The sequence below is a fragment of the Melanerpes formicivorus genome, unplaced genomic scaffold (assembly GCF_026170545.1).
Source record: "Melanerpes formicivorus ecotype bairdi unplaced genomic scaffold, bMelFor1.0.p_v2 SCAF_3, whole genome shotgun sequence".
Lineage (NCBI taxonomy): Eukaryota > Metazoa > Chordata > Aves > Piciformes > Picidae > Melanerpes > Melanerpes formicivorus.
The window spans coordinates 25,936,558-25,954,470 of NW_027142355.1; the positions used below are offsets into that span (position 1 = coordinate 25,936,558).

At 44.9% G+C, this 17,913-nt stretch overlaps 1 protein-coding gene across 1 annotated transcript in view; it reads left to right on the forward strand.

Moving 5' to 3' along the window:
• EXOC4 (exocyst complex component 4) overlaps positions 1–17,913 on the forward strand; it is a 517,764-nt gene that overhangs the window by 369,625 nt on the left and 130,226 nt on the right. The window contains exon 11 of the mRNA XM_068169085.1: positions 10,105–10,324. Coding sequence (XP_068025186.1) covers positions 10,105–10,324 — 220 coding nt within the window. The remainder of the gene's footprint in view (positions 1–10,104; positions 10,325–17,913) is intronic.

Below are 17,913 nucleotides of genomic sequence, written 5' to 3' on the forward strand. Positions count from 1 at the left end.
TGGTCTCCAGAGGGCTTTTCTAACCCCCACCATTCTATGATTCTATGACTTCAAACAGAATCAGCCACAAAATTCAGCGGCAGCATGTGCTGAGTGAAGTGTTGGTCATGGGATAAGTGATCTACTGAGTGGACAGGAGCTGGTGGAGTCACCATCCCTGGAGGTGTTCAAGACTGGACGTGGCACTTGGTGCCATGGTTTAGTCATGAGGTCTGTGGTGACAGGTTGGACTTGATGATCTTTGAGGTCTCTTCCAACCTTGGTGATTCTGTGATTCTGTGACAGTGACAAATGGTGTTCCCCAGGGCTCAGTATTTGGCCTGCTCTGTTTAATAACTAAATCAGTGATCTGGGACATGGCCGTCAGGGCACCCTCAGTAAGTTTGCAGATTATGCCAAGCTGGGTGGGAGTGTTGATTTGTTTGAGTATCAGGAGTCTGAACAGGGACCTCACCAGGCTGGATCGATGGGCCGAGCCCAGTAGGATGAGGTTCAACAAGGCCGAGTGTTGTGTCCTGCATTTGGGTCACAACAACATAATGAATGTTTCATGCTTGGGGCAGAGTGGCTGGAAACTTCCTAGCAGAAAAGGGTCTGGAAGTGTTGGTCAGCTGAAGATGAGCCAGTGTGTGCCCAGGTGGTCAAGAAGGCCACCAGTGTTCTGGCTTGGATCAACAATAGTGTGGCCAGCAGGACTAGAGTAGGGATTGTTCTCCTGTACCTAGCACTGGTAAGGCCACACCTCAAGTTCTGGGTTCAGTTTGGGGCCCCTCACTCCAAGCAGGACATTGAGGTTCTGAAGCGTGTCCAAAGAAGAGCAATGAAGCTGGTCAAGGGTCTGGAGAGCAGGTCTGATGAGAAGCAGCTGAAGGAACTGGGGTTGTTAAGCCTGGAGAAAAAGAGGCTGAGGGGAGACCTTCTGACTCTCCACAACCCCATGAAAGGAGGCTGGAGGGCGGTGAGGGCTGTTCTCTATTTATTGAATTCTGCAGGAGTCATGGTCAGTACCTTTTGGTAGTAGCTCTCACTTTGCAGAGGAGAGAGGAGACTGTAGGATGGATGAGAAGTACATCTTATTCCAACTAAAGCATCACGTGAATTGAATATCATGGAATCATAGAATGGTTTGGATTGGAAAAGACCTTTAAAGGTCACTGGTTCAACCCTCCTGCAGTCAGCAGGGACATCTTCAACTAAGTATGTACTGAAGTTATCTACCAGTTTGGTCGCTCACAGCTTTAAACAGCCTCTTTACTTGGACACATTATCACAAGGATGGTAAATCAGGAGGAGACTTGACAGGGTGCTTGGTTGCATGGTTTAGTTGATTAGGTGGTGTTGGATGATAGGTTGGACACGATGATCTTGAGGGTCTCTTCCAACCTGGTCTGGTCTGGTCTGGTCTGGTCTATTCTATTCTATTCTATTCTATTCTATTCTATTCTATTCTATTCTATTCTAATTAGGAACCAGAGCTGTACCTTGCTGCTTATCAAAGAGCATCGGCAGGTGAACATCATTGGATGTCCCTTCTGTTGACCCTCTCCCAAAACACTCACAGTTCATGTGGAAGGCTTTCTTAATAGGTGGTGGAGAATGTGGGATTTTCCATGTATCTGTCTTGGTTTGAATGTCTCTTTAAACCTTCAAGAACCTGTAGTCTTAGATATTTTACCTCTAATTTCCTTCAGTCTGAACAACCAGTTTGATATTCACCTGTAACCAGTGTCCAGTTCAAAGGATTTCCCGTGTTTCCTTGCTTTGTGTAAGCTCCACAAAAGGTTCATTCCAGGTACTTGGATGTTTTATGACTAAGAGAGAGGGAAAAGAACACTCTAGAATCATACAGAAGTGAAACAAGCTGGTATGAAAATTCGAGATGAATGTCTGCAAAAATTTTCTTAATAGGATTTCAGACTTATTTTATTTCTTTCTTTTTTTTTTTGCTGTCATTCATTTTTTTGAGGAGGGAATTTCAGATAATGTTATCCTCATCATTAAGAAAGGGAGTAGTTGATGTTAAGCACTTCCAACAGCACCTCTTTGGTTTCTTTTAATGGTATTTTAGAAGACATCTGACAAAAACAAGGCAGAAGAAAGCCTTGGGAAGGTGCTAGCTGTAGATCTCTAAATCAATCCATGAAGCCTTTTTGGATTGTTACGGGTTTTACTACACACATTCAGCACAGGTGAAACAGTCTTCATTAAGTTGTGAGTTAGAATGAATTAAATTTTCTGAAACAGTTTGCCTTTCTTCTCCCTCCCCCCCCTTTTTTTTTTTAATCCAAATGACTATCATTTGCAAAAAGATATTTCATTTTGCTGAAAGTGCTTTTCTGTCTACGGGGAATGCTTAATTGCAGCTGCAAATCACCTCAAATGCTCTCTTAGGAGGATAAAACAAGTTAAAAATTGTGCATCGGTTTGAAAATGCAGGTTCTGACTTCAGGATACGATGCAGATTGCTCACTTTTTCTTTCCCTTTCCCTGTTCTTTTTGAGTGCTTCATCCTGGCCAGACACCTCATCAGTGTCCTTCAGAGCAGTGAGGTGGCACTTGGTGCCATGGTCTAGTCATGAGGTCTGTGGTGACAGGTTGGACTTGATGATCTTTGAGGTCTCTTCCAACCTTGGTGATACTGTGATCCCTATGAACCATTTTAGGATTTCAGGCAATTCCCAGGGCTATCTGCGGTGACCATTATCCAAAATTTGGTGGCACACCTCGCTCTGCATTTTTGTTTAGAGAAAGTATTTGTGCATCTTGCAGGTCCGGCAAACATGCTGCTTATGGTACAGAAATGTAATTACTTGGTGACAGAGGAATTTTCTATCATGAATGTGCCACATGGTTCATTCTCTTGCATTTAAAGAGTATACCCACAGAGCCAAGGAATTGTCAGGGTTGGAAGGGACCTCTGGAGATCATCTAGTCCTAAAGCAGGGTCACACAGAACCAGTTAACTAGGATCACAATGTCCAGGCAGGTTTGGAATCTGTCTAGAGAAGGAGATTCCACAATCTCTCTGGGCAGCCTGCTCCAGGGCACCAGCACCCTCACAGCATGGATTTTTTTTCCTTATGTTCAGATGGAACCTCCTGAGTTCCAGTTAGAGCTTCTTGCCCCATGTCCTCTTACTGTGCACCACTGTAAATAGTCTGGCTGCATTCTCTTGCCCCCCCCAGCCTTTAGCTATTGATCACCATTAAGAAGTTCCTATCTCAGGCTGCTCTTCTCCAGCCTCAACATTCCCAGGTATCTCAGCCTTTCCTCCTCAGAGAGATGATCCAGGACCCTCAACATCATTTTAGACATCAACAACATCAACATCATCACTAGACTCTGTCCAATTGGTCTCTGTCTCTCTGGAACTGGGGAGCCCAGACCTGAAGTGGAGGAGAACCTCCCTTGACCTGCTGGCCGCACTCATCGTGCACCCCAGGAGACCATTGGTCTTCTTGGCCACAAGGGCACATTGCCGGCTCACGGTGATCTTGTTGGTCACCAGGGCCTTTTTAGTTTTTTCTTTTTAAAGCAGTCTTAGAATATCTTTTTAGATGCTGTAAAACACCTTTTTTTCTTTATAAAAGACTGGACTTTGTTTGACTGTAGTTAAGCAGCAGTATTTGGAATTGAAATAAATAGCTGAGGGTGGGACTGTGAATGTGTGTGACTGTCTCTGCCAAGCAGAAAATAGAGAATATCTGTTAGGTCTTTGATGCCACCCAGTACTTCCAGTTTCTAAAACTTCAGTTCCAGTTTCTTGTCATTTGGTCTTTAATTGCCAACTGCAGCTAGATGGACTCTTGTATTTTCTCTTAGAGAAATGTGTCTGAAATACTTGTTCTTGGTGAGAAGGAGAGGAAGAAACACATATACATGTTGGCAAATTCTGGTGACCTTTTCTTTGGCTGGGAATCTGCATCTTCACATTTCTCAGTAAGAACAACTGTTGTGTTAAGGGTGTGCCTTTTGCCATTCTGCTGAAAATACACCCAAATTTGGCTTAGTTATGCACCTTTGAAGAAGTGCAGTGCTCATGCATGCCTAAGAGGCTTCATGTTCATAGCAGATGAAGTTCCTGATGGGTGCAATTCACAGATTGCATCAGGTTGTAAGGTCATCTTGTCCAACCCTGCTTCAGTCAGCAGGGACACCTCCAACTAGATCAGGCTCCCTGGGGCCACATCAAGTCTGATCTTGAATGTCTCCAAGGATGGGGTCTCAAGCACACCCATGGGCAGCCTGTTTTGGTATTTCACCACTCTCACTATGTAGAACTTCCTCCTAATGCCCCACCTGAATCTACTCTACTCCAGTTTCAAACCATTGCCCCTCATACTATCACTGTAAGTCCTTCTAAACAGACCCTCCCCATCAGATCCCCTTCAGATATTGAAATGCAGCTATTTGGTCTCCCAGGAGCCTTCTCTTCTCCGGGCTGAACACCCCAATTCTTTCATCTTGTCCTCACAGGAAAGGTGCTCCATGCCTCTGATAATCTTTGTGGCCCTCCTCTGGACCTGCTCCAGTAGGTCTGTGTCTTTCTGGTGTTGGGGGTCTTAGCTGGATGGAATACTCAAGGTGAGATCTCACGAGAGCTGAGCAGAGGGGTAGAATAACCTCTACTGACCTACTGGCTATGCTGCTTTTGATGCCGCCCAGGATGTGATTTGCCTTCTGGCCTACAAGTGCCTATTGCTGGCTCATGCCCAGCTTCTAGTCTACCAGTACTCCTAAGTCCTGTTCTGCAGGGCTCTTCTCAATTTCATCATCCCCCAACCTGTATTGATACTGAGGACTAAGCCAATGGCAAGGACCTATCAATGGTGTAGGTTCCTGAGATAAAAACTGCCTCTCACAGTGGTTTTTTGGCCTCTCATACTTATTTGACTCCCATACCTCTTGTGTCCCAACTGCCTGGAAGAGGACGCTTCCTGATATAACTGCCAAGATGAGAGGATAAAAGTAGGATGAATGAGTGGGATCAGGGAAATAAAAGAACTGGTGGTCATATTCCCACAAAGAGTCATATGAAGAAACAAAAAGGCAAGAAGAGTAAAGCTTGGAAGAGATGCAGGCAGCTCTATGGGACCTTGTGGCAAAAGTGTTTGGCAGTGATTCACACAGGTGACACCTGGCTGCTGGTACATGCTATTCCAGTCACACAGCAGAGAGTTGCAGTGTCCCAGCGCTGTGACATTCACTGTCTGAGCGCTGACCAACCTGTTCCTCAGCAAGACAAGGATCTGCTGATTAGAGCAATACTCTGCTATTGTGTAATCAGTAACTGTACCACGAAGTCACACACAGCAGCCCAAACTAAGGTGACACAAGCAACTCCAGCCCTTGATTTTCCAGACTTTTCAGTGTTTGACTTTGCATCCTTAGTTTTCTTGAGAAAAGCATAAAATGAATGCTTTCCCTTAGATGAATCTGTTCTTAATGGCATTCTGAATAATCAGAATCATTTGGTTTGGAAGAGACCTTTAAGATCATTGAGTATGACCATTAACATAGCATTGCCAGCTCACTAAACCATGTCCCTCAGAACCACGTCTATCTCCATGTCTTTTCAACTCCTCCAGGGATGGTGAGATCCCCCAGAAACCTGTTCCAGGGCTTGACAACACTTTTGAATGAGGAATTTTTCCAAATGCCCAGTCTCATCTTTCCTTGCAGAACACATAGGGAGCATCATTGTTGCAATGTAAGATGCTAGAAGAATTCTAGAGCAAACCTATCAAACATCTGTTTCTGGTGCTTCATGATGCTCTGCTTGTGTGCTCAGTGGGGGTTTCTCCATCTCTAGAGACATGCAAACTCCACCTGGATGCATTGCCATATGATTTCTTGGTAAACCTGCCTCGGCAGGGGGTTGGGCTTGATGATCTCCAGAGGTCCTGTCCAAACACTACCATTCTGTGGTTCCTCTTGGTAAGATGAAGGTTGGAGATGCACAGTGGTTACCTCAGATTTTCTATTTGCTGAGCAGGTGTGGGACTCATCCTGGCTGTTGATGATGTTATGGAATCATGAAGGTTGGAAAAGACCTCTAAGATCATCAAGTCCAACCACTGTCTTTGAGCCATAGCAGATCATAGCAAATTGGATTGTAGCTGTCCTTCTGTTAGGCTCTGCTAGGTGGTTATGTACTTGTACCACCTGTACAACATGTTCTGACACCCATACTGTATTTTACTTTACCTTTTCTTCTCTCCCATTTCCTTTGGGAGAGATCTTTTGATTGCATCAAGTCTTCAGAAATGATCTATTTTTCATTACCATTATCATTTCATCAAGCTATCCTTGAACATTCAAACTTAAGGTCTCTCATCCATATCCTCCAGTCCTCCGTGCTGTGCAGTTTCAGTCTTAATAACTTTTTCCCTATATCAAGTTTAAATCTGCTTTCCTAAGCTCTTAACCATTTGTTCTTTATCACAAGTGTTGCTGAGCACTCATAAAATCCCATCAGAAGGAGACAGCAGCCTTCTCCTAATCTGTGATTACTTTATGGTTCATATCAAGTAAAACAGGGATATATTTTGGATTCTTACCAGTATTAACTGAACTGCTGTTGTCTTGTCTATACCATAAAACTAAAGCCTATTAGAACTTGCCAACCAGCAGGACCTAGTTTTCTAATCAAGGTAAAGATTTGCTGGAGATTAAGGTAGGGGTCTTTAGGAGAGACCTGAAATGGTGATTAATGCCAGGTACTGGGAAACAAAAATTCTTGATTACACCTTGTGCTAGCACTGACCTTTCCTATGGCCTCACACAATCAATTTAGACTCTGCTCTAGGAAGCACTTAGAAGCACCATCAAGCTACTGTGGGATAAGGAGTTGCTGTAGGTCAGCACATCTGAGCTGTAATAGTTTGCCGCTAGTTTGTACGTCGCCACTCTCCCTCTAAAAGTTTTCTTCCATCTAGTTTGCTTTAGCCATTTTTAAGCATATGCTGGATTTAAAAAGTCTTTAAAAGTTGTTCCTTTCACTTCACTGAAAGTTGGTTGTTTCAAACTCAGGCTGTTCTGCCTCTCCTTTCCCATCTGGAAGAGCTGTAGTGGTAGGTGCATTAAGAGAAGTGTGTTCAGCAGGTCAAGGCAGCGGCCCTAGTGAGTCCATGTCTGGACTACTGGGTATAGTTCTGGGCTCCCCAGTTCCAGAGAGCTGGGGAACTACCAGAGAGAGTCCAGCTAAGGGCTAGAAAGATGCTGAAGGGCCTGAAGCATTTCTGTGAGGTGGAGAGGCTGAGAGACCTGGGGCTGTTGAGGCTGGAGAAGAGCAGCCTGAGAGGGGATCTTCTGAATGTTGAGCAATAGCTGAAGAGCAGGGGGAAAGAGGATGGGGACAGGCCTTTTTTAGTGGTGCCCAGTGAGAGGACAAGGGGCAACAGTCACCCACTGGAACACAGAAGTTCCACTTAAACATGAGTGAAAGTGCTGGAGCCCTGGAGCTGGCTGCCCAGGTGGTCTCCTTCTCTAGAGAGACTCCAAACCTGCCTGAACACTGTGACCAGGCAACCTACCCTGGGTGACCCTGCTTTAGCACCGGGGTTCAACTCGATGCCCTCTGGAGATCCCTTCAAATCTGTGATCCGTTCTGTGATTCTGTGTCTGGCTGCATGGTGAGGGTATTGTAAGAATTAATTAACTTCTTTTTGTGAGTTCTGTGCATCAAAGGTGCTGTGCAAATAAGCTTATAAAGAAGGAGTTGCAAATTTATTGGCAGACATGAAAAGATAGAATAAATTAGTTTAATGTGGACCCATCAACCTTGACAGCATTCCCTTAAGGACATAAGCTGTTGTCACTCGAAGCTGGTGACATTAGGTCTGTTATTTCAGAGATAAGCTCAGTGGTGGGCTCTCTGCTCTCTTCCCAGATGACTCCTCTGTTTCCCTGTTTGATAAAACAGATTCACATTATCACTCTGTGAAAGCTGGGGAATAAAAGTGCAGCATCTCTCTTTGGAGAGGCTATCTTCAAACTTAACTGTGAATGGGTCCCTCTATGGAAGCAGTAGCTGCATCAGCCCAAGTATGTCACTCTAGACTGATGGAGTCAACACCACAGAGGCTTTAGGGAGGAAATTGTTCAGAGTTGAAAGAAATCGTGCTACATAAAATTGACAAGAGCTCCTCAGTCAGTCCTCTGCAGGGAGCTGCTTCCTCTGCAATGTTGAATGTGGAGGTAGAAAATTACAGACAATGAAACAGACCTTGCTGAAGTGTTTGGGGTAATGGCTAGTTGTAAGGCATCTCTGATAAATGTTAACTGTGCTGGAAGTGGTAGAGATGTCTCTTGCTAAAAATAGTCTTCCCTGGGGAAGAGGTGGTTTTCAGGGTGCTGAGGGTGTCGCTACACAGACCAGGAGATCTAAGGTCAAACACTTGCTTCTGCTGCTGTTGTTTAAAACAAAGTTAAAATATAGAATCATAGAATGGTTATGGTTGCAACAGACTTTTAAGATCACCAAGTAAAACCATTACCCCAGCACTGCCAGGTCACCACTAAACCATATTCCTCTGCACTGAATTTATATTGCTTTGAAATCTCTCAATGGATGAGAACTCCACTGTTTCCCTGGGCAACCCTTTTTGGACAAGAAATTGCTCCTCGTGTCCAACCTAAACCTCCTCTGGTGCAACTTGAGGTCATTTCCTCTTGTCCTATCACTTGGTACTTGGGAGAAGAGACCAACCCCCACCTGGCTCCAGCCTCCTTCCAGGTAGTTGTAGAGAGCTAGCCTCCTTTTCTCCAGGCTCAACAACCCCAATTCCCTCAGCTGCTCCTCACAAGACCCTTCACCAGCTTCATTGCCCTTCTCTGGACACACAGTTCAATGTCCTTCTTGGACAATCTGTCATGACTCCAGATACCCAATTCCTAATAATTTTGATACGTATGATTTTGAAAGGACAAGTCATTTCATCACACCAGATGTAAGTGAAAGCACAAACATAGGCTGGGTGAGAAATGGCTTGAAAGCAGCCTTCAGGAGAAAGACTTTGAGTGTCAGTTGATTAGAAACTCAATATGAGCCTGCAATGGCCCCTGGCAGCCCAGAAGGCAAATGGTGACCTGGGCTGCATCAAAAGAAGTGTGACTAGCACAACTAGGGGGGACATTCTGCCCCTCTGCTCTGTTTTTGTGAGACTCCATCTGGAGTACTTGTCCAGTTCTGGTGCCCCCAGCACAAGAAGGACATGGGACTGTTCAAAGGGGTCCATAGGAGGCCACAAAGATGTTCAGAGGGCCAGAGCACCTCCCTGACAGGAACAGGATGGGAGAGTTGGGGCTGTTCAGCCTGGAGAAGAGAAGGCTCTGAGGAGACCTTATAGCAGCCTTCCAGTACCTGAAGGGGGCTACAAGAAAGCTGGTCAGGGACTGTTTACAAGGGCTTGTAGTGATAGGATAAGGATGAATGGGTTGAAGCTGCAAGAGGGGAGATTTAGACTGCAGATTAGGAAGAAATTCTTTTCAGTGAGGGTGGTGAGACACTAAAACAGGTTGCCCAGGGAGGTTGTGGCTGTCCCCTCCCTGGAGGTGTTCAAGGCCAGGTTGGATAGGGCCTTGAGCAACCTGGTCTAGTGGAAGATGTGCCTGGCAGAGGGCTTTGAACTAGGTGATATTTAAGGCCCCTTCCAACCCAAACCATTCTGTGATGCTGTGAAATGATGCCATAATTTCTGGAATAAAATCCTCTGTGTTAAACAGATGACATCAGTGCACTAAAGGTATGTTGCAGGAGGAGATGGCAAATATTCTGTGTTAAATTATTCCAGAAATCAGCATGTTGTTCTGCAGGAACAGGATCCTAGGATGAAACAAGAACATGTAACAAAAATGCATCATAATACAGTATCATGGACTGAGTAGAATGCTCATGCTGTTACTCATACATGATCTTGAAGGTCTCTTCCAACCTGGTTTATTCTATTCTATCCTATACCATTCTGCAGTCATGCCAGATTCAGAAAGTGCTAACTGGAGCAAAGTATTATGGGGCTTGAAGTTCAGATTGCAGCGTGGGAGGCTTCTTGTTCCCAGTTGCTGCTGCTGGGTTTATAGAATTCTTCTCTTTCTGTTTTCCAGATTTATCCAGGAAATAGAGCATGCCATGGAGCTTGGCCCAGCCAAGCAGTGTCCTCTCCGTGAGTTCCTCACAATGTACATCAAGAACATCTTCCTCAACCAGGTGCTGGCTGAGATCAATAAGGAGATTGAAGGTGTCACGAAGGCATCTGATCCCCTGAAAATACTGGCAAATGCGGATACCATGAAGATCCTAGGTGTGCAGCGACCCCTTCTGCAGGTAGGACCTCAATGAACTCCTCACACACACACACACACACACACACACTTTACTGTCCATGTCTATCCATGGCCTGATTTTATGTCCAGTGCCATGGTCTAGTCATGGGGTCTGTGGTGACAGGTTGGACTCAATGATGTTTGAGGTCTCTTCCAACCTTGGTGATACTGTGATACTGTGATGGATATGGGCCTGCTTGAGTGGGTCCAGAGGAGGGCCACGAAGATGATCAGGGAGCACTGCTGCTTTGAGAAAAAGATGAAGGAATTGGAGTTGTTCAGCCTGGAGAAGAGAAGGCTCTCCAATAAGAGAGACCTTATGGCTGCTTTTCAAGTGGCCTACTTCAGGTATGCCTACAGGACAGATGGGGAGTTTTTACGAGGACTATCACTTTTATGCGTGATAGGACGAGGGGTAATGGTTTCAAACTGAAAGAGAGGCGATTTAGCTTCGATATTACAAAGAAATTCTTTACTGCAGCAGTGGTGAGACACGGCCAGGCTGTCCAGAGAAATTGTGGGTGTTCCATCCCTGGAAATGTTAAAGACCAAGCTGGATGAGGCTTTGAGCACCTGGTCTTGTGGGTGGTGTCCTGGCCCATGGCACAGGGGTTGCAACTAGATGATCTTTAAGGTCCCTTCCAACCCAAACCATTGCTGCAGTTTTGTGATGCTATGGCCCACAAAATTTTGGCGTTGAGTTGTAGTGGGTTGAATTTTTCCCCCAGCATTAACTTTGCCAGACCAACTCAGTTAGAAGCGAATGAAACTGTATTTACAAGCGAGAACTACACTCTACAATGGAACGCAATGAATATGTACAAAATATACAGTATGTCCAGTATTGTACATGGGCTGCTATACTTCACTTGTTCAAGAGGATATGTGCTGCTTGTTACCTGTGTCAAGCTTCTTTGCATCTTGGCTGGCACCTTGTAGCCATCACAACAAATTGTTGCCCCAAGGAAACCTTACCATAATGAAAAACAATTTTCCTGTGAAGGTGGCAGAGCCTTGGAGCAGGCTGCCCAGAGAGGTTGTGGAGTCTCCTTCTCTGGAAAGATTCCAAACTGCCTGGCCATTGTGATTCTGGGCAACCTACTCTGGGTGACCCTGCTTTAGCAGGGGGATTGGACTAGATAGGTGCCTTCCAACCTTCACCATACTGGGATTCTGCAATTCATAAATCCTTAGTAGAGAAGTTTATTTTCAAGGTTTTCACTGTGTGGCTGCCTTAGAAGTTCTGGGGATATTTGCAAATCACAGAACCACACGATGGACTAAAGGTATGTGTCAAAGTGCCAGGAGGAGCAGAGATGAGGTCTGCAGCCTCTCGAGCGCAGCGTGTTTGTGATTGATCTGATGCTGCTGCGGCAAGGCAACTGGATTGCTTCCTCAGCCAGATAAGAGAGATTTGAGAGATTCAGCTTTGAAGTTAGAGGGTTTGTGTGAGAAGTCTCTTTTGAAACACTCTTTTTGGAACTCTAGTGTAAAATAGTGATAAATAGCAACAAGCATGGTTCTCCTCCCAGCTACCTGAGTAACAGGACAGCCCAAAAATTCTGAATTTTATGTGTTGTATGGGACTGAAAAGAGTTAGCTGAGTGTCACCTCTGACTCTTGCTGTGATTTGGGTCAGGGCCTTACATTCCTTTTAAATTAGGATTTACAGAGACCTTAAACAGGGACAACTTGTGGCAGCCTTTCAGGGCTTAAAGGGGTCCTGGAAAAAAGCTGTAGACAGACTTTTTGGCAGGGCCTGTTGTGACAGGACAAGGGGTGATGGTTTGAAACTAAACCAGGAAGATTTAGACGAGATAGAAGGAAGAAATTTTTTACACTGAAGGTGCTGAAGCACTGGCCCAGTTTGCCCACTGAGGTGGTCAATGTCCAACTCCTGGAACCATTCCAGGTCAGGTTGTTTGGGGTGCTTAAACAACCTGCTGTATTTGCAGATGCCCCTGCTGACTGCAGGAGGGTTGGACCAGATGACCTTCCAAGTCCCTTCCAACCCAAACCCATTTTGTGATTCTATGACATTATTCCCTATCTGTCAAATTGTCTCTTCAAGGGTAAATAATATTAACAAAGTTCTTTGCAAGTGGCACACATCTCCCAAGCTTCATGTGGCTGCTTTCTTAGTTTATACTATAAAATGTGTGCATGCTAATGGCATATAATAGTAATAACTATTATTATTGTTATTATTTGGGGGAATTCTAGGATTGTTACAGACCAGTGACCTTGCTTTCCATAGGAACACGAGTCTTTCCTCAACACAACCATTGGCAGCAGCTGTAAACATCAAGTGTTACCAATTGTTGAAGTAGACACTGAAAACACACCCTGAACTTCAGCAAGTACAACTCCTGACAGGAGCCTGAGCTAAAAAGTCAAATCTGCTGGAGGGAAGAGAGGCTCTGCAGAGAGACCTCGACAGGCTGGACAGATGGGCAGAGTCCAAGGGCATGAGATTTAACACATCCAAGTGCCTTGTTCTGCACATTGGCCACAACAACCCCATGCAGTGCTACAGGCTGGGGTCAGAGTGGCTGGAGAGCGGCCAGGCAGAGAGGGACCTGGGGGTGCTGGTTGATGGTAGGCTGAACATGAGCCTGCAGTGTGCCCAGGCAGCCAGGAGGGCAAATGACATCCTGGCCTGCATCAGGAACAGTGTGGCCAGCAGGAGCAGGGAGGTCATTCTGCCCCTGTACACTGCACTGGTTAGGCCACACCTCAAGTCCTATGTCCAGTTCTGGGCCCCTCAGTTTCGGAAGGAGGTTGACTTGCTGGAGCGTGTCCAGAGAAGAGCAACGAAGTTGGTGAGGGGTTTGGAGCACAAGCCCTATGAGGAGAGGCTGAGGGAGCTGGGGTTGCTTAGCCTGGAGAAGAGGAGACTCAGGGGTGACCTTATTGCTGTCTACAGCTACCTGAAGGGAGGACAAGAGGACAGAGCCTCAGGCTGCACCAGGGGAGGTTCAGGCTGGAGGTCAGGAGGAAGTTTTACACAGAGAGAGTGATTGCCCATTGGAATGGGATGCCTGGGGAGGTGGTGGAGTCACCATCGCTGGAGGTGTTCAGGAGGAGACTTGACAGGGTGCTTGGTTACATGGGTTAGTTGGTTGGGTGGTGTTGGATGATAGGTTGGATGCAATGATCTTGAAGGTCTCTTCCGGTCTGGTTCGGTTCGGTTCTATTCTATTCTATTCTATTCTATTCTATTCTATTCTATTCTATTCTATTCTATTCTATTCTATTCTATTCTATTCTATTCTATTCTATTCTATTCTATTCTATTCTATTCTATTCTATTCTATTCTCAGTTCTATCTCAAAAAACACACCACCCTGCCTTTCTTTTGTTTTCTCTTGTGAAAATTGAGCTGAGTGGGAACCTAAACTCAGCCTGTGTAAGCATCTGACCTCATCAAGAGCTGAAGATACTTCATGGTGATATTAACACACAAGCTTTGGAACAGGACCGCAGAGGCTGTTAACCTTGCAGTTTTTTTTCAGAGTCGTAATGTGCTAATGTGTTTTGGTGGATGGTGGCTTTGTTTGTAGCCATGAAAATGTGCTCTCTAATAGCAATAGATTTCCTTAAAGTTCATTTGGGGTTGGAGAGTCAGAATGGCTTGGAATTTTCTCATCCTGTTCCTATAATTTGTTCCTCATGATGGATGGAAATAATTTTGAGCTGGAATTATGCTAGGTCAAAATGTCTATGGTCAGAAGGTCTGCTTGTTCCTGGCATTATAGAACGGTGATTTTGTGAAAGAGAAGAAAAATTGTAGCTTCTTTGAACCAAGTCACCCAAATAGCTCACTAAAATAATTTTATTGATTTTACATTAAAAGAAAAAAAAAAACATATAAAAAAAGGCTATTTCTGAACTGGTAGTGCTGGAGCCTGAAATCTTTGCCCTCATCACCTCATGGGGACGGTGTGTAACATGGAGGAGCCTTGCACCTCTCTCCCAGTGCTGCGTTACTTTTTCCTCTCTTGTGTCACTCATGGAGGGGTTTGTGGTTCCACCATTCCGCTCCTTTCTATCCTAAAGATCATTCTGAAGCTTTCACAGCAGGCGCTGGTGTGGTGATTTGAACACGACTGGAGAATTTATCAGCTCCCACTGCACAGGCTGATAATAGCTGCTTTTTGATAGCTATCAGCACATGTTTGAACTGAATTAGCTTATAGATAAGAGGTTTCCTCTCATCCTATGCCATCATGCCCTCACAGATGAATCATCCATTTCTGTCAAGATTATGCTTGTAAAAAAATAATTGTGGGTACCTTTTGTAAATATTACATGGAACATGGAAGATGCTCTCGTTTTCTGTCCTTGCATGTAAAATACGGTGAATCCCTTTCCTTTTAGGAGTGACTGAAGAACCATGAAAGTAATTTGCTTCAAAATTATTCTACATTAAACTTCAGGCTGTAATTGCTTAAATCAATACTAAATTAGGCTACAAGCTGCTTGACAGCTTCTTAGAGCCTGTTCTTGTACGGCTCATGTCTGGGTGATAAATCTTTCCAGCTAAGTGGTCACTACTAATAAAATCACAGAATTGTTTTGGTTGGAAGAGACTTTTAAGATGATCAAGTCCAACCATTAGCATAACACCGCTAAGTCCACCACTAAACCGTGTCCCTCAGTCCCACATCTGTGATTCTAATACTGACCTTAAGAATACATTTCCCTACCTCCATCCAACCAAAAGGTTTATCTTGCTTCAATTTCAGTAGCAGCAGAGTGGAATTTTTCCTTCAAAGCATCCATGTGTCGGTATTGTGTAGATGATGGGTGTAATCGTTTTCTGGCCAAGCTCCAGTGGCTAAAACTCCCAACAAAAACCTCCTTCCAAAGTCAGGGTGCAGCTGTCTGCAGGATAATGACTTGTTGGGGCTAATTATCCCATCGCCCGTGCCGCTTATCCCGCGCGCTAAGTCGCTCGCTTGTGACTTTCCGAGGAGATATCACTGGTAGCTTTGGCACCTTGTCTTCCCGTCAAATTGCTGGTTATTAAGGAGAAGAATGGTCACAGCGAGTGGTGTTTAAATGGCTCACCAGTAGCGATGGGTGCAAGCTTTGGTAGCAAGTGGCTGTTGCTATTTATTAATGTAAACAAATTAGATGTCTTTTCAGGCTGGCTTCCAACAATCAAAATCCATTAAGGAGCAGGCAATGGCTGATCAGTTGAGTTTTTCCCGTTCAAGTATGACTTTTGAGGCAGCACCTGTGGCTCTGATCCTCATATTTTACATGATTATTTTTTTGCTGCAATATGCTGTCTAAACCAGAATAGAGTGCTTTGCAGGTGTTTTCATTGCTTATGTGGTGTATCTCTTCCCATTACACATCCAGAATGTCAAGAGGTGTCAAGACCCACCAAGTGAGTCCATGGTGGAAATCCTAGCTGAATATTCATCTTCAGTTGCAAAAGAGAGACAAAATTATCTCTCCTTGGGAGTCTGAATCTCCCTATTGCTCTCAATATTTCTTAGATCATTTTTCCTCTGAGGGGGAACATTTACTGCAGTTACTGCTTTTTGTGGAAGCTTTTACAAGGCTCCCATGTAAGTCATCTGCAGATGCATAACTTCTCCACTGAGGCTGATTGAGGAACTCAGTTATGTAAAAGCAGTTGCTAGCTTTAGGCAAACCATTACAGCAGTGCTTCAATTTCTTTTAAAAATCAAGTTTTAATGTGCACATTCAGTAAAACATAGGTAGGAGATGGCTTTGAGTAGCATGTGGACATATTGAAGGACTATGCCTCGCAGGCAGGAATGTTTTCTTCCTCTCTGGATCTGGAAAATCCAAGTCAGGTGGCACAAACCGCCCCATGATGTAGCTCATTTAACGTGAAGGAAACAGTCCTGATTGAGGTCTCTGTAGCTTATTAATCCCTGCAGTCACTGTTTGTTTGCCACTGTGGTGCTTGGGGATATAGCTTAGTGATGGAGCTGATAGAGTAGCGTTAATGGTTGGACTCCATGATCTTGGAAGTCTTTTCTGTGATAGGTGGGTACAATCTTGGGTTTGAGTCAGCCAGAATCTGTCAGTGGCTGGGGCTGGGCCAGCCACTAGATCAATGGCAGAGGCTCGCTATGAATCTCTCTGCCTTCCCAAGGGGAAGAGAAAGGGAATCAACAAGAGAGACTGATAGGTTGGGAAAGGAACTAAACCAGCTTTAGTGAAAATAGTAACAATAAATGAAATAGATACAAATAGGTACAAACCAATATCAAACCCAACCCCTGATGGCAATGATGTCACGGACACCACTGATGCTGGATGCAGGCACTGCAGAAGTCCCAAAGGAGACTTCAGCAGAGAGGAACTGGGTTCAGGAACACACAGATTGGGATCAAAAGGCAGAAGGGCCATGGCTTGACCCTGATGATACCTCGGCTTTATCCTGAAGATGATGTCCATGGCATAGAATCCTTGTTGGTCAGTTTAGGGTCACCTCTCCTGTCTGCCCCTCCCCATAGGTCCCATCTCTGACTTACTGCACCCCAACATGGGACACAAGATGTAGCAGTGCCCTTGGTCTGCACAGGAGCAAGTCTAAGCAAGAGCCTTTCTGCAGCCCAGTCCTTGGCAGTGACTCTCCTCATCAGCATTGTCACTGCTAGAAGCAGCCCCTGTCTGTGCAAACCTGACCTGAACTTCAGCAAGTGTAGTTTCTGAGAAAAGCCTGAACTGAAAAGTCAAATCACTGACCAGAAATAGTTCTGCTCTAGCTCAAAGCAGAATACTCTTCTTTGTACAGCCATGAATCCATGTAAACATTCCTTGTCTCACATGACCTGAGAATCAATCACAGCTACTCTGCCTAGAATGTGTTCTGCTGGAAATGAGAATCACAGAAAAAGGCAAAAGCCTAAGTCTTGATTGAAATTAGTGTGAGCTGGGTGCAAGGTGTCTTTGATCATGGTCCTGTTTGAGACCACTGGGTTGTTTTATTCACCTCAACAAGTATCTGTGATACGACATCAGTTATTGGCCCATACCAATGCAGATTGGATTTGAACTTCACAAATGAAGGGTAACTATTATTTCCAGGTCTAAGAACTATTTTTGAATATTTGCATAATCAGTATCATAGTATTGTAATTATGTTAGCCAGAAGGGACCTCTGGAAGTTGGCCTCATCTGCCTGAACCCTTTGGCCCAGAACCACACTCTGGCCAACAGCAAATCAGGTTGGTTGTGGCTTTGTCTCAGTGAGCCTGGAAAAACTCCAGAAATGGAGATCCTCTGGGCCATGTTTCTGCACTGATCTCCTACTGGAAAGCTTTTTTCCTAGACACAGTTTTTGTCTGCTCTTCCTTAGTATGTCACACATATGATACATAGAACACATCAGGAGTCTGGTGAGACCCCACCTGTAGTGCTGGGGCCAGCTCTGGAGTCCTCAGCACAGGACAAACACAGACCTGTTGGAAAGGATCCAGCAGAGGTCTCAAAATTGAGGGCTAGACGGCCTTTGCTGTGTGGACAGTCAGAGAGTTGGCTTTGGAGCCTTGAGAAGAGAAATCTCTGGGGAGACTTAAAGAGACTGAGAAGAAAGCTGGG